Raw genomic sequence first — 24,658 nt, 5'->3', positions numbered from 1 at the left:
AGAGTTAGACTGATAGAGTTAAACTGGTAGAGTTAGACTGGTAGACTGGTAGAGTTAGACTGATAGAGTTAGACTGATAGAGTTAGACTGATAGAGTTAGACTGGTAGAGTTAGACTGATAGAGTTAGACTGATAGAGTTAGAGTTAGACTGATAGAGTTAGACTGATAGAGTTAGACTGGTAGAGTTAGACTGATAGAGTTAGACTGGTAGAGTTAGACTGATAGAGTTAGACTGATAGAGTTAGACTGATAGAGTTAGACTGGTAGAGTTAGACTGATAGAGTTAGACTGGTAGAGTTAGACTGATAGAGTTAGACTGGTAGAGTTAGACTGGTAGAGTTAGACTGGTAGAGTTAGACTGATAGAGTTAGACTGGTAGAGTTAGACTGATAGACTGGTAGAGAGACTTAGTGGTAGAGTTAGACTGGTAGAGTTAGACTGATAGACTGGTAGAGTTAGACTGGTAGAGTTAGACTGATAGAGTTAGACTGGTAGAGTTAGACTGATAGAGTTAGACTGGTAGAGTTAGACTGATAGAGTTAGACTGGTAGAGTTAGACTGATAGACTGGTAGAGTTAGACTGGTAGAGTTAGACTGATAGACTGGTAGAGTTAGACTGGTAGAGTTAGACTGATAGAGTTAGACTGATAGAGTTAGACTGGTAGACTGATAGAGTTAGACTGGTAGAGTTAGACTGGTAGAGTTAGACTGACAGAGTTAGAGTTAGACTGATAGAGTTAGACTGGTAGAGTTAGACTGAGTTAGACTGGTAGAGTTAGACTGATAGAGTTAGACTGGTAGACTGATAGAGTTAGACTGGTAGAGTTAGACTGGTAGAGTTAGACTGGTAGAGTTAGACTGACAGACTGATATAGTTAGACTGATAGACTGATAGAGTTAGACTGGTAGAGTTAGACTGGTAGAGTTAGACTGATAGAGTTAGACTGGTAGAGTTAGACTGGTAGAGTTAGACTGGTAGAGTTAGACTGATAGACTGATAGAGTTAGACTGATAGAGTTAGACTGATAGACTGATAGAGTTAGACTGGTAGAGTTAGACTGGTAGAGTTAGACTGGTAGAGTTAGACTGATAGAGTTAGACTGGTAGAGTTAGACTGATAGAGTTAGACTGATAGAGTTAGACTGATAGACTGATAGAGTTAGACTGATAGACTGATAGAGTTAGACTGATAGAGTTAGACTGACAGACTGATAGAGTTAGACTGATAGAGTTAGACTGATAGACTGGTAGAGTTAGACTGATAGAGTTAGACTGATAGACTGATAGAGTTAGACTGATAGAGTTAGACTGACAGACTGGTAGAGTTAGACTGATAGAGTTAGACTGGTAGACTGGTAGAGTTAGACTGGTAGACTGGTAGAGTTAGACTGGTAGAGTTAGACTGGTAGACTGGTAGACTGGTAGACTGGTAGACTGGTAGACTGGTAGAGTTAGACTGATAGAGTTAGACTGGTAGACTGGTAGAGTTAGACTGGTAGACTGGTAGAGTTAGACTGGTAGAGTTAGACTGGTAGACTGGTAGACTGGTAGACTGGTAGAGTTAGACTGATAGAGTTAGACTGGTAGACTGGTAGAGTTAGACTGGTAGACTGGTAGAGTTAGACTGGTAGAGTTAGACTGGTAGAGTTAGACTGATAGACTGGTAGAGTTAGACTGGTAGAGTTAGACTGATAGAGTTAGACTGGTAGAGTTAGACTGATAGAGTTAGACTGGTAGAGTTAGACTGATAGAGTTAGACTGGTAGAGTTAGACTGATAGACTGGTAGAGTTAGACTGGTAGAGTTAGACTGGTAGAGTTAGACTGATAGACTGGTAGAGTTAGACTGGTAGAGTTAGACTGATAGAGTTAGACTGATAGAGTTAGACTGGTAGACTGATAGAGTTAGACTGGTAGAGTTAGACTGGTAGAGTTAGACTGACAGACTGATAGAGTTAGACTGATAGAGTTAGACTGGTAGAGTTAGACTGACAGACTGATAGAGTTAGACTAGTAGAGTTAGACTGGTAGACTGATAGAGTTAGACTGGTAGAGTTAGACTGGTAGAGTTAGACTGGTAGAGTTAGACTGACAGACTGATATAGTTAGACTGATAGACTGATAGAGTTAGACTGATAGAGTTAGACTGACAGACTGATAGAGTTAGACTGATAGAGTTAGACTGATAGACTGGTAGAGTTAGACTGATAGAGTTAGACTGATAGAGTTAGACTGGTAGAGTTAGACTGGTAGAGTTAGACTAGTAGAGTAGTAGAGTTAGACTGGTAAAGTTAGACTGATAGAGTTAGACTGATAGAGTTAGACTGGTAGAGTTAGACTGATAGAGTTAGACTAGTAGAGTAGTAGAGTTAGACTAGTAGAGTAGTAGAGTTAGACTAGTAGAGTAGTAGAGTTAGACTGGTAGAGTTAGACTGATAGAGTTAGACTGGTAGAGTTAGACTGAGAGACTGGTAGAGTTAGACTGGTAGAGTTAGAGTTAGACTGATAGAGTTAGACTGATAGAGTTAGACTGGTAGAGTTAGACTGATAGAGTTAGAGTTAGACTGGTAGAGTTAGACTGGTAGAGTTAGACTGGTAGACTGGTAGAGTTAGACTGATAGAGTTAAGACTGATAGAGTTAGACTGGTAGAGTTAGACTGATAGAGTTAGACTAGAGAGTAGAGTTAGACTAGTAGAGTAGTAGAGTTAGACTAGTAGAGTAGTAGAGACTGGTAGACTGGTAGAGTTAGACTGGTAGAGTTAGACTGATAGAGTTAGACTGGTAGAGTTAGACTGATAGAGTTAGACTGGTAGAGTTAGACTGATAGAGTTAGACTGGTAGAGTTAGACTGATAGACTGGTAGAGTTAGACTGATAGAGTTAGACTAGTAGAGTAGTAGAGTTAGACTAGTAGAGTAGTAGAGACTGGTAGACTGGTAGAGTTAGACTGGTAGAGTTAGACTGGTAGAGTTAGACTGATAGAGTTAGACTGGTAGAGTTAGACTAGTAGAGTTAGACTGATAGAGTTAGACTGGTAGAGTTAGACTGATAGAGTTAGACTGGTAGAGTTAGACTGATAGAGTTAGACTGGTAGAGTTAGACTGGTAGAGTTAGACTAGTAGAGTAGTAGAGTTAGACTGGTAAAGTTAGACTGATAGAGTTAGACTGATAGAGTTAGACTGATAGAGTTAGACTAGTAGAGTAGTAGAGTTAGACTAGTAGAGTAGTAGAGTTAGACTAGTAGAGTAGTAGAGTTAGACTGGTAGACTGGTAGAGTTAGACTGATAGAGTTAGACTGATAGAGTTAGACTGGTAGAGTTAGACTGATAGAGTTAGACTGATAGAGTTAGACTGGTAGAGTTAGACTGATAGAGTTAGACTGGTAGAGTTAGACTGGTAGAGTTAGACTGGTAGAGTTAGACTAGTAGAGTAGTAGAGTTAGACTGGTAAAGTTAGACTGATAGAGTTAGACTGGTAGAGTTAGACTGATAGAGTTAGACTAGTAGAGTAGTAGAGTTAGACTAGTAGAGTAGTAGAGTTAGACTAGTAGAGTAGTAGAGTTAGACTGGTAGAGTTAGACTGGTAGAGTTAGACTGGTAGAGTTAGACTGATAGAGTTAGACTGGTAGAGTTAGACTGGTAGAGTTAGACTGATAGAGTTAGACTGATAGAGTTAAACTGGTAGAGTTAGAGTTAGACTGGTAGAGTTAGACTGATAGAGTTAGACTGATAGAGTTAGACTGGTAGAGTTAGACTGATAGAGTTAGACTGATAGAGTTAGACTGATAGAGTTAGACTGGTAGAGTTAGAGTTAGACTGGTAGAGTTAGACTGATAGAGTTAGACTGATAGAGTTAAACTGGTAGAGTTAGACTGATAGAGTAGAGAGACTGATAGAGTTAGACTGATAGAGTTAGACTGATAGAGTTAGACTGGTAGAGTAGACTGATAGAGTTAGACTGGTAGAGTTAGACTGACTGACTAGAGTTAGACTGATAGAGTTAGAACTGGTAGAGTTAGACTGATAGAGTTAGACTGGTAGAGTTAGACTGATAGAGTTAGACTGATAGAGTTAGACTGATAGAGTTAGACTGATAGAGTTAGACTGATAGAGTTAGACTGGTAGAGTTAGACTGATAGAGTTAGACTGGTAGAGTTAGACTGATAGAGTTAGACTGGTAGAGTTAGACTGATAGAGTTAGACTGGTAGAGTTAGACTGATAGACTGGTAGAGTTAGACTGGTAGAGTTAGACTGGTAGAGTTAGACTGATAGACTGTTTAGACTGATAGAGTTAGACTGGTAGAGTTAGACTGGTAGAGTTAGACTGGTAGAGTTAGTGGTAGACTGATAGAGTTAGACTGGTAGAGTTAGACTGAGAGTAGAGAGTTAGACTGTTAGACTGGTAGAGTTAGACTGATAGAGTTAGACTGGTAGAGTTAGACTGATAGAGTTAGACTGGTAGAGTTAGACTGGTAGAGTTAGACTGGATAGAGAGTTAGACTGGTAGAGTTAGACTGATAGAGTTAGACTGGTAGAGTTAGACTGATAGAGTTAGACTGAGTTAGACTGAGTAGAGTTAGACTAGTAGAGTAGAGAGTTAGACTAGTAGAGTAGAGTTAGACTTAGACTGGTAGAGTTAGACTGATAGAGTTAGACTGATAGAGTTAGACTGGTAGAGTTAGACTGATAGAGTTAGACTGGTAGAGTTAGACTGGTAGAGTTAGACTGATAGAGTTAGACTGGTAGAGTTAGACTGGTAGAGTAGACTGAGTTAGACTGTAGAGTAGTAGAGTTAGACTGGTAGTTAGACTGATAGAGTTAGACTGGTAGAGTTAGACTGATAGAGTTAGACTGTAGAGTAGAGAGAGTTAGACTAGTAGACTGTAGAGTTAGACTGTAGAGTAGTAGAGTTAGACTGAGTAGACTGGTAGAGTTAGACTGGTAGAGTTAGACTGGTAGAGTTAGACTGGTAGAGTTAGACTGGTAGAGTTAGACTGATAGAGTTAGACTGATAGAGTTAAACTGGTAGAGTTAGAGTTAGACTGGACTGAGAGTTAGACTGATAGAGTTAGACTGGTAGAGTTAGACTGATAGAGTTAGACTGATAGAGTTAGACTGATAGAGTTAGACTGAGTAGAGTTAGACTGGTAGAGTTAGACTGATAGAGTTAGACTGATAGAGTTAGACTGGTAGAGTTAGACTGACAGACTGGTAGAGTTAGACTGATAGAGTTAGACTGATAGAGTTAGACTGATAGAGTTAGACTGGTAGAGTTAGACTGAGAGAGTTAGACTGGTAGAGTTAGACTGAGTTAGACTGATAGAGTTAGACTGATAGAGTTAAACTGGTAGAGTTAGACTGATAGAGTTAGACTGGTAGAGTTAGAGAGTTAGACTGATAGAGTTAGACTGATAGAGTTAGACTGATAGAGTTAGACTGGTAGAGTTAGACTGATAGAGTTAGACTGGTAGAGTTAGACTGATAGAGTTAGACTGGTAGAGTTAGACTGATAGAGTTAGACTGGTAGAGTTAGACTGATAGAGTTAGACTGGTAGAGTTAGACTGATAGAGTTAGACTGGTAGAGTTAGACTGGTAGAGTTAGACTGGTAGAGTTAGACTGATAGACTGGTAGAGTTAGACTGGTAGAGTTAGACTGATAGAGTTAGACTGGTAGAGTTAGACTGATAGAGTTAGACTGGTAGAGTTAGACTGATAGAGTTAGACTGGTAGAGTTAGACTGATAGACTGGTAGAGTTAGACTGGTAGAGTTAGACTGGTAGAGTTAGACTGATAGACTGGTAGAGTTAGACTGGTAGAGTTAGACTGATAGAGTTAGACTGATAGAGTTAGACTGGTAGACTGATAGAGTTAGACTGGTAGAGTTAGACTGGTAGAGTTAGACTGACAGACTGATAGAGTTAGACTGATAGAGTTAGACTGGTAGAGTTAGACTGACAGACTGATAGAGTTAGACTGGTAGACTGATAGAGTTAGACTGGTAGAGTTAGACTGGTAGAGTTAGACTGGTAGAGTTAGACTGACAGACTGAGTTAGACTGATAGACTGATAGAGTTAGACTGGTAGAGTTAGACTGGAGTTAGACTGATAGAGTTAGACTGATAGAGTTAGACTGGTAGAGTTAGACTGGTAGAGTTAGACTGATAGACTGATAGAGTTAGACTGATAGAGTTAGACTGATAGACTGATAGAGTTAGACTGGTAGAGTTAGACTGGTAGAGTTAGACTGGTAGAGTTAGACTGATAGAGTTAGACTGGTAGAGTTAGACTGATAGACTGATAGAGTTAGACTGATAGAGTTAGACTGATAGACTGATAGAGTTAGACTGATAGACTGATAGAGTTAGACTGATAGAGTTAGACTGACAGACTGATAGAGTTAGACTGATAGAGTTAGACTGATAGACTGGTAGAGTTAGACTGATAGAGTTAGACTGATAGACTGATAGAGTTAGACTGATAGAGTTAGACTGACAGACTGGTAGAGTTAGACTGATAGAGTTAGACTGGTAGACTGGTAGAGTTAGACTGGTAGACTGGTAGAGTTAGACTGGTAGAGTTAGACTGGTAGACTGGTAGACTGGTAGACTGGTAGACTGGTAGAGTTAGACTGATAGAGTTAGACTGGTAGACTGGTAGAGTTAGACTGGTAGACTGGTAGAGTTAGACTGGTAGAGTTAGACTGGTAGACTGGTAGACTGGTAGACTGGTAGAGTTAGACTGATAGAGTTAGACTGATAGACTGGTAGAGTTAGACTGGTAGAGTTAGACTGATAGAGTTAGACTGGTAGACTGATAGAGTTAGACTGGTAGACAGGTAGAGTTAGACTGGTAGAGTTAGACTGATAGAGTTAGACTGGTAGAGTTAGACTGATAGAGTTAGACTGATAGAGTTAGACTGGTAGAGTTAGACTGATAGAGTTAGACTGATAGAGTTAGACTGATAGAGTTAGACTGGTAGAGTTAGACTGATAGAGTTAGACTGGTAGAGTTAGACTGGTAGAGTTAGACTGGTAGAGTTAAACTGATAGAGTTAGACTGGTAGAGTTAGACTGATAGAGTTAGACTGATAGACTGATAGAGTTAGACTGGTAGAGTTAGACTGGTAGAGTTAGACTGATAGAGTTAGACTGGTAGAGTTAGACTGGTAGAGTTAGACTGGTAGAGTTAGACTGATAGACTGATAGAGTTAGACTGATAGAGTTAGACTGATAGACTGATAGAGTTAGACTGGTAGAGTTAGACTGGTAGAGTTAGACTGATAGAGTTAGACTGGTAGACTGATAGAGTTAGACTGGTAGAGTTAGACTGGTAGAGTTAGACTGATAGAGTTAGACTGGTAGAGTTAGACTGGTAGAGTTAGACTGGTAGAGTTAGACTGGTAGAGTTAGACTGGTAGAGTTAGACTGATAGACTGATAGAGTTAGACTGATAGAGTTAGACTGATAGACTGATAGAGTTAGACTGGTAGAGTTAGACTGGTAGAGTTAGACTGATAGAGTTAGACTGGTAGAGTTAGACTGATAGACTGATAGAGTTAGACTGATAGAGTTAGACTGATAGACTGATAGAGTTAGACTGATAGACTGATAGAGTTAGACTGATAGAGTTAGACTGACAGACTGATAGAGTTAGACTGATAGAGTTAGACTGATAGACTGGTAGAGTTAGACTGATAGAGTTAGACTGATAGACTGATAGAGTTAGACTGATAGAGTTAGACTGACAGACTGGTAGAGTTAGACTGATAGAGTTAGACTGGTAGACTGGTAGAGTTAGACTGGTAGACTGGTAGAGTTAGACTGGTAGAGTTAGACTGGTAGACTGGTAGACTGGTAGACTGGTAGAGTTAGACTGATAGAGTTAGACTGGTAGACTGGTAGAGTTAGACTGATAGAGTTAGACTAGTAGAGTAGTAGAGTTAGAGTAGTAGAGTTAGACTAGTAGAGTTAGACTGGTAGACTGATAGAGTTAGACTGATAGAGTTAGACTAGTAGAGTAGTAGAGTTAGAGTAGTAGAGTTAGACTAGTAGAGTTAGACTGGTAGACTGGTAGAGTTAGACTGATAGAGTTAGACTGATAGAGTTAGACTGGTAGAGTTAGACTGATAGAGTTAGACTGGTAGGGTTAGACTGGTAGAGATAGACTGATAGAGTTAGACTGGTAGAGTTAGACTGATAGAGTTAGACTGATAGAGTTAAACTGGTAGAGGTAGACTGATAGAGTTAGACTGATAGAGTTAAACTGGTAGAGGTAGACTGATAGAGTTAGACTGGTAGAGTTAGACTGATAGAGTTAGACTGGTAGAGTTAGACTGATAGAGTTAGACTGGTAGGGTTAGACTGGTAGAGATAGACTGATAGAGTTAGACTGGTAGAGTTAGACTGATAGAGTTAGACTGATAGAGTTAAACTGGTAGAGGTAGACTGATAGAGTTAGACTGATAGAGTTAAACTGGTAGAGGTAGACTGATAGAGTTAGACTGATAGAGTTAGACTGATAGAGTTAGACTGACAGACTGGTAGAGTTAGACTGATAGAGTTAGACTGATAGAGTTAGACTGATAGAGTTAGACTGGTAGAGTTAGACTGGTAGAGTTAGACTGGTAGAGTTAGACTGATAGAGTTAGACTGATAGAGTTAGACTGGTAGAGTTAGACTGATAGAGTTAGACTGATAGAGTTAGACTGATAGAGTTAGACTGGTAGAGGTAGACTGGTAGAGTTAGACTGATAGAGTTAGACTGATAGAGTTAGACTGATAGAGTTAGACTAGTAGAGTTAGACTGATAGACTGGTAGAGTTAGACTGATAGAGTTAGACTGATAGAGTTAGACTGGTAGAGTTAGACTGATAGAGTTAGACTAGTAGAGTAGTAGAGTTAGACTAGTAGAGTAGTAGAGTTAGACTGGTAGAGTTAGACTGATAGAGTTAGACTGATAGAGTTAGACTGGTAGAGTTAGACTGATAGAGTTAGACTAGTAGAGTAGTAGAGTTAGACTAGTAGAGTAGTAGAGTTAGACTAGTAGAGTTAGACTGGTAGACTGGTAGAGTTAGACTGATAGAGTTAGACTGATAGAGTTAGACTGGTAGAGTTAGACTGATAGAGTTAGACTGGTAGAGTTAGACTGATAGAGTTAGACTGGTAGAGTTAGACTGAGAGAGTTAGACTGACAGACTGGTAGAGTTAGACTGATAGAGTTAGACTGGTAGAGTTAGACTGATAGAGTTAGACTGGTAGAGTTAGACTGAGAGAGTTAGACTGGTAGAGTTAGACTGATAGAGTTAGACTGGTAGAGTTAGACTGGTAGACTGGTAGAGTTAGACTAGTAGAGTTAGACTGGTAGACTGGTAGAGTTAGACTGATAGAGTTAGACTAGTAGAGTAGTAGAGTTAGAGTAGTAGAGTTAGACTAGTAGAGTTAGACTGGTAGACTGATAGAGTTAGACTGATAGAGTTAGACTAGTAGAGTAGTAGAGTTAGAGTAGTAGAGTTAGACTAGTAGAGTTAGACTGGTAGACTGGTAGAGTTAGACTGATAGAGTTAGACTGATAGAGTTAGACTGGTAGAGTTAGACTGATAGAGTTAGACTGGTAGGGTTAGACTGGTAGAGATAGACTGATAGAGTTAGACTGGTAGAGTTAGACTGATAGAGTTAGACTGATAGAGTTAAACTGGTAGAGGTAGACTGATAGAGTTAGACTGATAGAGTTAAACTGGTAGAGGTAGACTGATAGAGTTAGACTGGTAGAGTTAGACTGATAGAGTTAGACTGGTAGAGTTAGACTGATAGAGTTAGACTGGTAGGGTTAGACTGGTAGAGATAGACTGATAGAGTTAGACTGGTAGAGTTAGACTGATAGAGTTAGACTGATAGAGTTAAACTGGTAGAGGTAGACTGATAGAGTTAGACTGATAGAGTTAAACTGGTAGAGGTAGACTGATAGAGTTAGACTGATAGAGTTAGACTGATAGAGTTAGACTGATAGAGTTAGACTGGTAGAGTTAGACTGGTAGAGTTAGACTGATAGAGTTAGACTGATAGAGTTAGACTGGTAGAGTTAGACTGGTAGAGTTAGACTGGTAGAGTTAGACTGATAGAGTTAGACTGATAGAGTTAGACTGGTAGAGTTAGACTGATAGAGTTAGACTGATAGAGTTAGACTGATAGAGGTAGACTGGTAGAGGTAGACTGGTAGAGTTAGACTGATAGAGTTAGACTGATAGAGTTAGACTGATAGAGTTAGACTAGTAGAGTTAGACTGATAGACTGGTAGAGTTAGACTGATAGAGTTAGACTGATAGAGTTAGACTGGTAGAGTTAGACTGATAGAGTTAGACTAGTAGAGTAGTAGAGTTAGACTAGTAGAGTAGTAGAGTTAGACTGGTAAAGTTAGACTGATAGAGTTAGACTGATAGAGTTAGACTGGTAGAGTTAGACTGATAGAGTTAGACTAGTAGAGTAGTAGAGTTAGACTAGTAGAGTAGTAGAGTTAGACTGGTAGAGTTAGACTGGTAGACTGGTAGAGTTAGACTGATAGAGTTAGACTGGTAGAGTTAGACTGATAGAGTTAGACTGGTAGAGTTAGACTGATAGAGTTAGACTGGTAGAGTTAGACTGAGAGAGTTAGACTGACAGACTGGTAGAGTTAGACTGATAGAGTTAGACTGGTAGAGTTAGACTGATAGAGTTAGACTGGTAGAGTTAGACTGAGAGAGTTAGACTGGTAGAGTTAGACTGATAGAGTTAGACTGGTAGAGTTAGACTGGTAGACTGGTAGAGTTAGACTAGTAGAGTAGTAGAGTTAGACTAGTAGAGTAGTAGAGTTAGACTGGTAGACTGGTAGAGTTAGACTGATAGAGTTAGACTGGTAGAGTTAGACTGATAGAGTTAGACTGATAGAGTTAGACTGGTAGAGTTAGACTGATAGAGTTAGACTGGTAGAGTTAGACTGAGAGAGTTAGACTGACAGACTGGTAGAGTTAGACTGATAGAGTTAGACTGGTAGAGTTAGACTGATAGAGTTAGACTGGTAGAGTTAGACTGATAGAGTTAGACTGGTAGAGTTAGACTGATAGAGTTAGACTGATAGAGTTAGACTGGTAGAGTTAGACTGATAGAGTTAGACTAGTAGAGTAGTAGAGTTAGCCTGGTAGACTGGTAGAGTTAGACTGATAGAGTTAGACTGGTAGAGTTAGACTGATAGAGTTAGACTGATAGAGTTAGACTGATAGAGTTAGACTGATAGAGTTAGACTGGTAGAGTTAGACTGGTAGAGTTAGAGTTAGACTGGTTTAGTTAGACTGGTAGAGTTAGACTGACAGACTGGTAGAGTTAGACTGATAGAGTTAGACTGATAGAGTTAGACTGGTAGAGTTAGACTGGTAGAGTTAGACTGGTAGAGTTAGACTGATAGAGTTAGACTGGTAGAGTTAGACTGGTAGAGTTAGACTGATGAACCTTCGGTTGATGGTCGCTGTTCCATCCGTAATAAGCCCTTCTCCTGTTGGCGTGACGACCGTGGAGCGTGGGCGGGGTTCTGGGCGTAGCTCAGTGTGTTGCCGCGGGGACTGGATCTGGGCGGAGTCCGTCTGGTCGGTGAGCGGACCGCTGATGGTCCGACGGCGATTCATGATATCATCATCAGACCCGAGACCACCTGACCCGGCCTGACGACGCAACGCCGCCGGACTAACCTGGCGGATTATAAACACATTACACATGAGACCCCAGACCACCTGACCCGGCCTGATTACACATGAGACCCCAGACCACCTGACCCGGCCTGATTACACATGAGACCCCAGACCACCTGACCCGGCCTGGCGACGCAACGCCGCCGGACTAACCTGGCGGATTATAAACACATTACACATGAGACCCCAGACCACCTGACCTGGCCTGATTACACATGAGACCCCAGACCACCTGACCTGGCCTGATTACACATGAGACCCCAGACCACCTGGCCCGGCCTGATTACACATGAGACCCCAGACCACCTGACCCGGCCTGATTACACATGAGACCCCAGACCACCTGACCTGGCCTGACGACGCAACGCCGCCGGACTAACCTGGCGGATTATAAACACATTACACATGAGACCCCAGACCACCTGACCTGGCCTGGCGACGATTACACATGAGACCCCAGACCACCTGACCAGGCCTGGTGACGACCCCAGACCACCTGACCCGGTCTGACGACGATTACACATGAGACCCCAGACCACCTGACCTGGCCTGGCGACGATTACACATGAGACCCCAGACCACCTGACGACGATTACACATGAGACCCCAGACCACCTGACCTGGCCTGGCGACGATTACACATGAGACCCCAGACCACCTGACCTGACGACGATTACACATGAGACCCCAGACCACCTGACCCGGCCTGGCGACGATTACACATGAGACCCCAGACCACCTGACCCGGCCTGGTGACGATTACACATGAGACCCCAGACCACCTGACCGGGCCTGGCGACGATTACACATGAGACCCCAGACCACCTGACCCGGCGACGATTACACATGAGACCCCAGACCACCTGACCCGGCCTGGTGACGATTACACATGAGACCCCAGACCACCTGACCGGGCCTGGCGACGATTACACATGAGACCCCAGACCACCTGACCCGGCGACGATTACACATGAGACCCCAGACCACCTGACCCGGCCTGGCGACGATTACACATGAGACCCCAGACCACCTGACCTGGCCTGGACGACGATTACACATGAGACCCCAGACCACCTGACCTGGCCTGGCGACGATTACACATGAGACCCCAGACCACCTGACCCGGCCTGGCGACGATTACACATGAGACCCCAGACCACCTGACCTGGCCTGACGACGATTACACATGAGACCCCAGACCACCTGACCCGGCCTGGCGACGATTACACATGAGACCCCAGACCACCTGACCCGGCCTGGCGACGATTACACATGAGACCCCAGACCACCTGACCTGGCCTGGCGACGATTACACATGAGCCGTTGGGGCGGGATTGGCCCCTAGGGTAGGGGTCTGTGGGTGGGATTGGCCCCTAGGGTAGGGGTCTGTGGGTGGGATTGGCCCCTAGGGTAGGGGTCTGTGGGCGGGATTGGCCCCTAGGGTAGGGGTCTGTGGGTGAGATTGGCCCCTAGGGTAGGGGTCTGTGGGCGGGATTGGCCCCTAGGGTAGGGGTCTGTGGGTGGGATTGGCCCCTAGTTTAGGGGTCTGTGGGCGGGATTGGCCCCTAGGGTAGGGGTCTGTGGGTGGGATTGGCCCCTATGGTAGGGGTCTGTGGGTGGGATTGGCCCCTAGGGTAGGGGTCTGTGGGCGGGATTGGCCCCTAGGGTAGGGGTCTTTGTGTGGGATTGACCCCTAGGGTAGGGGTCTGTGGGCGGGATTGGCCCCTAGGGTAGGGGTCTGTGGGCGGGATTGACCCCTAGGGTAGGGGTCTGTGGGCGGGATTGGCCCCTAGGGTAGGGGTCTGTGTGTGGGATTGACCCCAAGGGTAGGGGTCTGTGGGTGGGATTGGCCCCAAGGGTAGGGGTCTGTGGGTGGGATTGGCCCCTAGGGTAAGGGTCTGTGAGCGGGATTGACCCCTAGGGTAGAGGGCTTTGACCCCTAGGGTTGGGTCCTTTGACCCCTAGGGTAAGGGGCTTTGACCCCTAGGGTTGGGGGCTTTGACCCCTAGGGTAGGGGGCTTTGACCTCTAAGGTAGGGAGGGGGCTTTGACCCCTAGGGTAGGGGGCTTTGACCCCTAGGGTTGGGGGCTTTGACCCCTAGGGTAGGGGGCTTTGACCCCTAGGGTAGGGGGCTTTGACCTCTAAGGTAGAGGGCTTTGACCCCTAGGGTTGGGTCCTTTGACCCCTAGGGTAGGGGGCTTTGACCCCTAGGGTAGGGGGCTTTGACCTCTAAGGTAGGGAGGGGGCTTTGACCCCTAGGGTAGGGGGCTTTGACCCCTAGGGTAGGGGGCTTTGACCCCTAGGGGAGGGGGCTTTGACCATGTCTGGTTTAGCGGTAGGAAGTAGTTTGGTCCAATCAGATGTTGGGTTCTATATTAATGAATATCATCTGAATCCTATCCATTAAAATGGCCAATTTGGGTGCAATCAATTAGCTTCATTTGTCATTTGTTCATTTGGTTCATGTATCTGAACATGAGATGGTGGGTGTTGAAGACAGACAGACAGACAGACAGACAGACAGACAGACAGACAGACAGACAGGCAGGCAGACAGACAGACAGACAGACAGACAGACTGACAGACAAACCTGTGTAGGGTTGAGGTAGCTGCCTCTGCCTCCCATGGTTCTGGGCAGGGTCTTGGCCCCTCCCCCTCCAGGACCAACTCCTCCCATCGATGTCTCCAACATGGCGGCGATGCTCCGGACGCTCCCCCCCGCCCCCTCTGACCTCACCAGCCCCCCCTCCCCCCTCCTCTCCGCCAGCCCTCCACAGTCGCTGGCTCTCCTCTCCCTGATCCCTACTACCCCCAGCCCCTCCCCCAGCCCGTCGCCCCCGGAGATGGAGGAACACGACCGTTTGGGCGGAGTCGGGGGCCGGCCTTTCCTCCTGGGCCGCAGCGTGACTGATGATTGGCTGCGGTTGACAGTTGCGTCATTGGGGTCGGAGCGTTGAGCCGAGCTGCTGCGGCAGACCGTGGCGTATCTAGGGGCGAAGTCTATAACCGAGAGGGCATCGGCTTCGTACCCCGAGTAGCCAATCAGGCTGTGAGTTCGCCGATGCTCCTCCTCCATTGGCAGACAGAGTAAAGGAACAGACACACCCCCTTCTTGGACTGGCGAATCAGCTGACGGGGGCTGGGTGGAGGGGTGGGCTCGAGCCTTGTGGGTCTTGGTGGGAGTGTGAGGTGGGGAGGGTGTGTGTGTTGGGGACTCAATCCCTGGCCGGGGTTTAGTGAGGGGGGGCCTCTGACCCCTCCCAGTGGAGGGGAGTGGGGTAGAGGGGGGAGGGGTGGAGCCAGATGGAGGGGTGGAGCCAGAAGGAGGGGTGGAGCCAGATGGAGGGGTGGAGCCAGAAGGAGGGGTAGAAGGCTGAGAGATACTCTCTCCTCTCTGGAACTTCCCCAGTCTCCTCACTGCTAACATCATCTTCTTTTGGTGGCCTGAGAGAGAGAAAGAGAGAGAGAGACAGGGACAGAGACAGAGAGAGAGAGACAGGGACAGAGAGAGAGAGAAACAGATACAGTGAGACACAGAGCAAGAGAGAGAGAGAGAGAGAGAGAGAGAGAGAGAGACAGGGACAGAGAGAGAGACAGAGAGAGAGAGAGACACAGAGCAAGAGAGAGAGACAGGGACAGAGAGAAACAGATACAGAGAGACACAGAGCAAGAGAGAGAGAAAGAGAGAGAGAGACACAGCGAGAGGTTGAGAGAGACAGAGACAGAGCGAAAGAGAGACGCAGAGAGAGGCCGACAGAGACAGAGACAGAGCAAGAAAGAGACAGAGAGAAGCAGAGAGAAAGAAAGAGAGCGAGAAACAGACAGAGACAGAGCGAGAGACACACACACACACAGAGAGAGAGACAGACACAGAAAGAGAGAGACAGACAGACAGACAGAAACAGAGAGAGCGAGAGAGAAAGAGAGAGAGAGACAGAGCGAGAGCGAGAGAGAAAGAGCGAGAGGTAGAGAGAGACACACACACACACACACACAGAGAGACAGAGACAGACAGACACAGAGAGACGGGGGAGTAAAATAGTCAAATGTACAACATTTCAACATCTTCTCATATTCAACCATCCCTCTAAAATTGAAGGTGTTCGTCAGGTGTTTGGAGTCTTGATATTGCTTTAATACATGGTACCTTTAAAACATCTCTGATAATCTGTCTCTCTGTGTCCTTGAATACATCTCTGATAATCTGTCTCTCTGTGTCCTTTAGAACATCTCTGATAATCTGGCTCTCTGTGTCCTTTAAAACATATCTGATAATCTGTCTCTCTGTGTCCTTTAGAACATCTCTGATAATCTGTCTCTCTGTGTCCTTTAATATATCTCTGATAATCTGTCTCTCTGTGTCCTTTAAAACATCTCTGATAATCTGTCTCTCTGTGTCCTTTAGAACATCTCTGATAATCTGTCTCTCTGTGTCCTTTAAAACATCTCTGATAATCTGTCTCTCTGTGTCCTTTAATACATCTCTGATAATCTGTCTCTCTGTGTCCTTGAATACATCTCTGATTATCTGTCTCTCTGCGTCCTTTAAAACATCTCTGATAATCAGTCTCTCTGTGTCCTTCACAACATCTCTGATAATCTGTCTCTCTGTGTCCTTTAAAACATCTCTGATAATCTGTCTCTCTGTGTCCTTTAAAACATCTCTGATAATCTGTCTCTCTGCGTCCTTGAATACATCTCTGATAATCTGTCTCTCTGTGTCCTTTAAAACATCTCTGATAATCTGTCTCTCTGTGTCCTTGAATACATCTCTGATAATCTGTCTCTCTGTGTCCATGTATCTAGAACCTTTCAAGCTACCCAGCTTGGTGATGTCTATCTCCTGTGTGTCCTACCAGCTTGGTGATGTCTATCTCCTACCAGCTTGGTGATGTCTATCTCCTGTGTATCCTACCAGCTTGGTGATGTCTATCTCCTGTGTGTCCTACCAGCTTGGTGATGTCTATCTCCTGTGTGTCCTACCAGCTTGGTGATGTCTGTGTCCTACCAGCTTGGTGATGTCTATCTCCTACCAGCTTGGTGATGTCTATCTCCTACCAGCTTGGTGATGTCTATCTCCTACCAGCTTGGTGATGTCTATCTCCTACCAGCTTGGTGATGTCTATCTCCTGTGTGTCCTACCAGCTTGGTGATGTCTATCTACTACCAGCTTGGTGATGTCTATTTCCTACCAGCTTGGTGATGTCTATCTCCTACCAGCTTGGTGATGTCTATCTCCTGTGTGTCCTACCAGCTTGGTGATGTCTATCTCCTGTGTGAACTACCAGCTTGGTGATGTCTATCTCCTACCAGCTTGGTGATGTCTATCTCCTACCAGCTTGGTGATGTCTATCTCCTACCAGCTTGGTGATGTCTATCTCCTGTGTGTCCTACCAGCTTGGTGATGTCTATCTCCTACCAGCTTGGTGATGTCTATCTCCTGTGTGTCCTACCAGCTTGGTGATGTCTATCTCCTACCAGCTTGGTGATGTCTATCTCCTATCAGCTTGGTGATGTCTATCTCCTGTGTGTCCTACCAGCTTGGTGATGTCTATCTCCTGTGTATCCTACCAGCTTGGTGATGTCTATCTCCTACCAGCTTGGTGATGTCTATCTCCTGTGTGTCCTACCCAGCTTGGTGATGTCTATCTCCTACCAGCTTGGTGATGTCTATCTCCTGTGTGTCCTACCAGCTTGGTGATGTCTATCTCCTACCAGCTTGGTGATGTCTATCTCCTGTGTGTCCTACCCAGCTTGGTGATGCCAATCTCCTTCAGGTCCTCCCAGCTGATCTCAGTGATGAAGTCGATGTTGTCATATCCATTTTGCACCAGAACCTGGTAGTACTGGTTCAGCCCAATCGCTGACAACCACTCTGCCAGGCTGGCCTATACACACACACACGCACACACACACACACACACAGAGATATTAGAACATATACACATGTGTTCATATGTATTTAGTATGATTAATGATTACTCAAATGTATAATATTGGTATATTCCAGAGTATCCTCATTAATATCGGTATCATTAATATTGGTATGGCCCAGAATATCCTCATTAATATTGGTATGGCCCAGAGTATCCTCATTAATATTGGTATGGCCCAGAGTATCCTCATTAATATTGGTATGGCCCAGAATATCCTCATTAATATTGGTATGGCCCAGAATATCCTCATTAATATTGGTATGGCCCAGAATATCCTCATTAATATTGGTATGGCCCAGAATATCCTCATTAATATCAGTATGGCCCAGAGTATCCTCATTAATATTGGTATGGCCCAGAGTATCCTCATTAATATTGGTATGGCCCAGAGTATCCTCATTAATATTGGTATGGCCCAGAGTATCCTCATTAATATTGGTATGGCCCAGAGTATCCTCATTAATATTGGTATGGCCCAGAGTATCCTCATTAATATTGGTATGGCCCAGAATATCCTCATTAATATTGGTATGGCCCAGAGTATCCTCATTAATATTGGTATGGCCCAGAGTATCCTCATTAATATTGGTATGGCCCAGAGTATCCTCATTAATATTGGTATGGCCCAGAGTATCCTCATTAATATTGGTATGGCCCAGAGTATCCTCATTAATATTGGTATGGCCCAGAGTATCCTCATTAATATTGGTATGGCCCAGAGTATCCTCATTAATATTGGTATGGCCCAGAATATCCTCATTAATATTGGTATGGCCCAGAGTATCCTCATTAATATTGGTATGGCCCAGAGTATCCTCATTAATATTGGTATGGCCCAGAATATCCTCATTAATATTGGTATGGCCCAGAGTATCCTCATTAATATCGGTATGGCCCAGAATATCCTCATTAATATTGGTATGGCCCAGAGTATCCTCATTAATATTGGTATGGCCCAGCATATCCTCATTAATATTGGTATGGCCCAGAATATCCTCATTAATATTGGTATGGCCCAGAATATCCTCATTAATATTGGTATGGCCCAGAGTATCCTCATTAATATTGGTATGGCCTAGAATATCCTCATTAATATTGGTATGTCCCAGAGTATTCTCATTAATATCGGTATGGCCCAGAGTATCCTCATTAATATTGGTATGGCCCAGAGTATTCTCATTAATATTGATATGGCCCAGAATATCCTCATTAATATTGGTATGGCCCAGAATATCCTCATTAATATTGGTATGGCCCAGAATATCCTCATTAGTATTGGTATGGCCCAGAATATCCTCATTAATATTGGTATGGCCCAGAGTATCCTCATTAATATTGGTATGTCCCAGAATATCCTCATTAATATTGGTATGGCCCAGAGTATCCTCATTAATATTGGTATGGCCCAGAGTATCCTCATTAATATTGGTATGGCCCAGAGTATCCTCATTAATATTGGTATGGCCCAGAGTATCCTGATTAATATTGGTATGGCCCAGAGTATCCTCATTAATATTGGTATGGCCCAGAGTATCCTCATTAATATTGGTATGGCCCAGAATATCCTCATTAATATTGGTATGGCCCAGAGTATCCTCATTAATATTGGTATGGCCCAGAATATCCTCATTAATATTGGTATGGCCCAGAGTATCCTCATTAATATTGGTATGGCCCAGAATATCCTCATTAATATTGGTATGGCCCAGAGTATCCTCATTAATATTGGTATGGCCCAGAATATCCTCATTAATATTGGTATGGCCCAGAATATCCTCATTAATATTGGTATGGCCCAGAATACGGGCCATACGGGATGTGTTCTTACTGGTTTGTGGTCAGGTAGCCAGTCACCAGACGTATTGTGGTGTCTCGGAATGTGTTCTTACTGGTTTGTGGTCAGGTAGCCAGTCACCAGACGTATTGTGGTGTCTCGGGATGTGTTCTTACTGGTTTGTGGTCAGGTAGCCAGTCACCAGACGTATTGTGGTGTCTCGGGATGTGTTCTTACTGGTTTGTGGTCAGGTAGCCAGTCACCAGACGTATTGTGGTGTCTCGGGATGTGTTCTTACTGGTTTGTGGTCAGGTAGCCAGTCACTAGACGTATTGTGGTGTCTCGGAATGTGTTCTTACTGGTTTGTGGTCAGGTAGCCAGTCACCAGACGTATTGTGGTGTCTCGGAATGTGTTCTTACTGGTTTGTGGTCAGGTAGCCAGTCACCAGACGTATTGTGGTGTCTCGGAATGTGTTCTTACTGGTTTGTGGTCAGGTAGCCAGTCACCAGACGTATTGTGGTGTCTCGGAATGTGTTCTTACTGGTTTGTGGTCAGGTAGCCAGTCACCAGACGTATTGTGGTGTCTCGGAATGTGTTCTTACTGGTTTGTGGTCAGGTAGCCAGTCACCAGACGTATTGTGGTGTCTCGGAATGTGTTCTTACTGGTTTGTGGTCAGGTAGCCAGTCACCAGACGTATTGTGGTGTCTCGGGATGTGTTCTTACTGGTTTGTGGTCAGGTAGCCAGTCACCAGACGTATTGTGGTGTCTCGGGATGTGTTCTTACTGGTTTGTGGTCAGGTAGCCAGTCACCAGACGTATTGTGGTGTCTCGGGATGTGTTCTTACTGGTTTGTGGTCAGGTAGCCAGTCACCAGACGTATTGTGGTGTCTCGGAATGTGTTCTTACTGGTTTGTGGTCAGGTAGCCAGCCACCAGACGTATTGTGGTGTCTCGGAATGTGTTCTTACTGGTTTGTGGTCAGGTAGCCAGTCACCAGACGTATTGTGGTGTCTCGGAATGTGTTCTTACTGGTTTGTGGTCAGGTAGCCAGTCACCAGACGTATTGTGGTGTCTCGGAATGTGTTCTTACTGGTTTGTGGTCAGGTAGCCAGTCACCAGACGTATTGTGGTGTCTCGGAATGTGTTCTTACTGGTTTGTGGTCAGGTAGCCAGTCACCAGACGTATTGTGGTGTCTCGGAATGTGTTCTTACTGGTTTGTGGTCAGGTAGCCAGTCACCAGACGTATTGTGTCATTGTGGCTCGTAATGTGTTCTTACTGGTTTGTGGTCAGGTAGCCAGTCACCAGACGTATTGTGGTGTCTCGGGATGTGTTCTTACTGGTTTGTGGTCAGGTAGCCAGTCACCAGACGTATTGTGGTGTCTCGGAATGTGTTCTTCCTGGTTTGTGGTCAGGTAGCCAGTCACCAGACGTATTGTGGTGTCTCGGGATGTGTTCTTACTGGTTTGTGGTCAGGTAGCCAGTCACCAGACGTATTGTGTCATTGTGGCTCGGGATGTGTTCTTACTGGTTTGTGGTCAGGTAGCCAGTCACCAGACGTATTGTGGTGTCTCGGAATGTGTTCTTACTGGTTTGTGGTCAGGTAGCCAGTCACCAGACGTATTGTGGTGTCTCGGAATGTGTTCTTACTGGTTTGTGGTCAGGTAGCCAGTCACCAGACGTATTGTGTCATTGTGGCTCGGGATGTGTTCTTACTGGTTTGTGGTCAGGTAGCCAGTCACCAGACGTATTGTGGTGTCTCGGAATGTGTTCTTACTGGTTTGTGGTCAGGTAGCCAGTCACCAGACGTATTGTGGTGTCTCGGGATGTGTTCTTACTGGTTTGTGGTCAGGTAGCCAGTCACCAGACGTATTGTGGTGGCTCGGGATGTGTTCTTACTGGTTTGTGGTCAGGTAGCCAGTCACCAGACGTATTGTGGTGTCTCGGAATGTGTTCTTACTGGTTTGTGGTCAGGTAGCCAGTCACCAGACGTATTGTGGTGTCTCGGGATGTGTTCTTACTGGTTTGTGGTCAGGTAGCCAGTCACCAGACGTATTGTGGTGTCTCGGAATGTGTTCTTACTGGTTTGTGGTCAGGTAGCCAGTCACCAGACGTATTGTGGTGTCTCGGGATGTGTTCTTACTGGTTTGTGGTCAGGTAGCCAATCACCAGACGGCAGTTTGCTGATCTCTGATGTCATCTTCTTACGATGGCCTGGTTTAGTTACACCGATTGCTGTCAGGTCCTACACACACACACACGCACACACACACACACACACACACACACACACACACACACACACACACACACACACACACACACACAAACAGACACACACACACACACACAGACACACACACAAAAAAAACAGACACACACACACACACACACACACACACACACACACACACACACACACAAACAGACACACACACACACACACACACAGTTAACACACACTCATCCTCTCTCACACTCCTCACTGATGTACATGAATAAACATGAGCTTCATGCAAATGAAGCGGTAAATAATAGTGATGCGTGATTGGCAGACAACTCAGAGCGGGTCAGAGGTCACAGAGACAGGAGGGTCATGATGACATCACCAGGTCAGGGGTCAGGAGGAGGCCACGCCCCCACAGACAGGACAATACGGGATGCCGGAGGTAGAGGTTGGGATGACACGTGGTGTAGGGGTCAGAGGTCATCTTACCTCGGGGGTCATGTGGCCTATGGTGTCTAGGTCATAGCCAGCGGTGAGGAGGTGAGTGGTGTAGAACTGCAGCTGACACTCAGTCAACCAGGTCACTACCGCCTCACTCTAGAACACAGAACACTCTCATTGTTCTAGAACATACACTCAGCTCTACACTGTAGAACACACACTCAGCTCTAGAACACACACTCAGCTCTAGAACACTTTAGAACACACACTCAGCTCTACACTGTAGAACACACACTCAGCTCTAGAACACTGTAGAACACACACTCAGCTCTACACTGTAGAACACACACTCAGCTCTAGAACACACACTCAGCTCTAGAACAATCTAGAACACACACAGCTCTACACTGTAGAACACACACTCAGCTCTAGAACACTGTAGAACACACACTCAGCTCTACACTGTAGAACATACACTCAGCTCTACACTGTAGAACACACACTCAGCTCTATACTGTAGAACACATACTCAGATCTAGAACACTGTAGAACACACACTCAGCTCTAGAACACACACTCAGCTCTAGAATATTCTAGAACACACACAGCTCTACACTGTAGAACACACACTCAGCTCTAGAACACTGTAGAATACACACTCAGCTCTAGAACACTGTAGAACACACACTCAGCTCTAGAAAACTGTAGACACACACTCAGCTCTAGAACAATCTAGAACACACACTCAGCTCTAGAACACTATAGAACACACACAGCTCTACACTGTAGAACACACACTCTGCTCTAGAACACTGTAGAATACACACTCAGCTCTAGAACACTCTAGAACACACACTCAGCTCTAGAACACTGTAGAACACACACTCAGCTCTAGAGCACTGTAGAACACACACTCAACTCTACACTGTAGAACACACACTCAACTATAGAACACACATTTAGCTCTAGAACACTCTAGAACACACACTCAGCTCTACACTGTAGAACACACACTCAGCTCTAGAACACACACTCAGCTCTACACTGTAGAACACACACTCCGCTCTACACTGTAGAACACACACTCAGCTCTACATTGTAGAACACACACTGAAGACTAGAACTATCAGCATTCTCAGAGCTCTTCAACCGAACACTCTCATCGTTCTAGAACACAGAATATTCTCAGAGCTGTAGAACATAGATACCAGAGTTCTAGAACAGGGTGGGGGAGGGAGGAGGGAGTCCAGAGGCTCTGTATGTCTCTGTGAGGTCAGGTGACACAGCTCAGCTCAGTGATTGGTTGTTAGGGTTAGACTGACATCCTTTACCCCCAGGGGGCAGTAGAGATAGCCATCTAATCAGGGGGAGAACAACTGCCCCCTCTCGTTGAAGCCACGGAGGTTCAAGCCCGACCGCAGTATTGCAGGCCTTTGTTAGTAGAAAACAGTATCCCCAATTATAGTGAACGGAAAAACGATGACCACGGTACCAAATATTGCTTCTAATACACCAGAAGTATGTCCTGGAACCGATTATTAAGAAATTGTACACAGAATAAGTTGTGAGGGTAATTGTAGCTGCTAATGGCAGCTTGCAGTACCCTGGTCGGCCTTCAACTTGAGTTACTCAATGAGAGGGGTCAACACTGAGACACTTACTGAATGAGGACTAACTGCACATGTTCTGTATCCATGAGACTCTAGTTCAGGAAGTGGAACAACTCAATGAGAGGGGTCAACACTGAGACAGCCTGCAACGTCACTTACTGAATGAGGACTAACTGCACATGTTCTGTATCCATGAGACTCTAGTTCAGGAAGTGGAACAACTCAATGAGAGGGGTCAACACTGAGACAGCCTGTAACGTCACTTACTGAATGAGGACTAACTGCACATGTTCTGTATCCATGAGACTCTAGTTCAGGAAGTGGAACAACTCAATGAGAGGGGTCAACACTGAGACAGCCTGTAACGTCACTTACTGAATGAGGACTAACTGCACATGTTCTGTATCCATGAGACTCTAGTTCAGGAAGTGGAACAACTCAATGAGAGGGGTCAACACTGAGACAGCCTGTAACGTCATCTAACTACATCTTTCTGATGGGACGCTGACTCTCTGTGGTCACTAAAGATCCCATGGCTCTTATTGTTAGAGTAGGGGTGTTAACCACGGTGTCCTGTCTCTCTTATTGTTAGAGTAGGGGTGTTAACCACGGTGTCCTGACTCTCTTATTGTTAGAGTAGGGGTGTTAACCACGGTGTCCTGACTCTCTTATTGTTAGAGTAGGGGTGTTAACCACGGTGTCCTGACTCTCTTATTGTTAGAGTAGGGGTGTTAACCACGGTGTCCTGACTCTCTTATTGTTAGAGTAGGGGTGTTAACCACGGTGTCCTAGGGGTGTTAACCACGGTGTCCTGACTCTCTTATTGTTAGAGTAGGGGTGTTAACCACGGTGTCCTGTCTCTCTTATTGTTAGAGTAGGGGTGTTAACCACGGTGTCCTGACTCTCTTATTGTTAGAGTAGGGGTGTTAACCACGGTGTCCTAGGGGTGTTAACCAC

General features: G+C 45.0%; 1 protein-coding gene across 1 annotated transcript in view; it reads right to left on the bottom strand.

Annotated features, from left to right (window-relative positions):
- Nucleotides 1-11,477: 11,477 nt before the first annotated feature.
- The window catches only part of LOC135570210 (caskin-1-like), a gene marked incomplete at its 3' end in the record, with an annotated part of 185,838 nt that continues 172,657 nt past the window's right edge, over nt 11,478-24,658 (bottom strand). Inside the window, 5 exon segments of the mRNA XM_065016325.1 lie at nt 11,478-11,713; nt 14,304-15,157; nt 17,463-17,601; nt 21,567-21,668; nt 22,140-22,247. Of these exon segments, the coding sequence (XP_064872397.1) occupies nt 11,478-11,713; nt 14,304-15,157; nt 17,463-17,601; nt 21,567-21,668; nt 22,140-22,247 (1,439 nt within the window).

The sequence above is a fragment of the Oncorhynchus nerka genome, unplaced genomic scaffold, assembly GCF_034236695.1.
Source record: "Oncorhynchus nerka isolate Pitt River unplaced genomic scaffold, Oner_Uvic_2.0 unplaced_scaffold_1026, whole genome shotgun sequence".
NCBI lineage: Eukaryota > Metazoa > Chordata > Actinopteri > Salmoniformes > Salmonidae > Oncorhynchus > Oncorhynchus nerka.
Note: the sequence above shows the minus strand (reverse complement) of the source record. Positions and strands in the feature narration are given on the sequence as shown.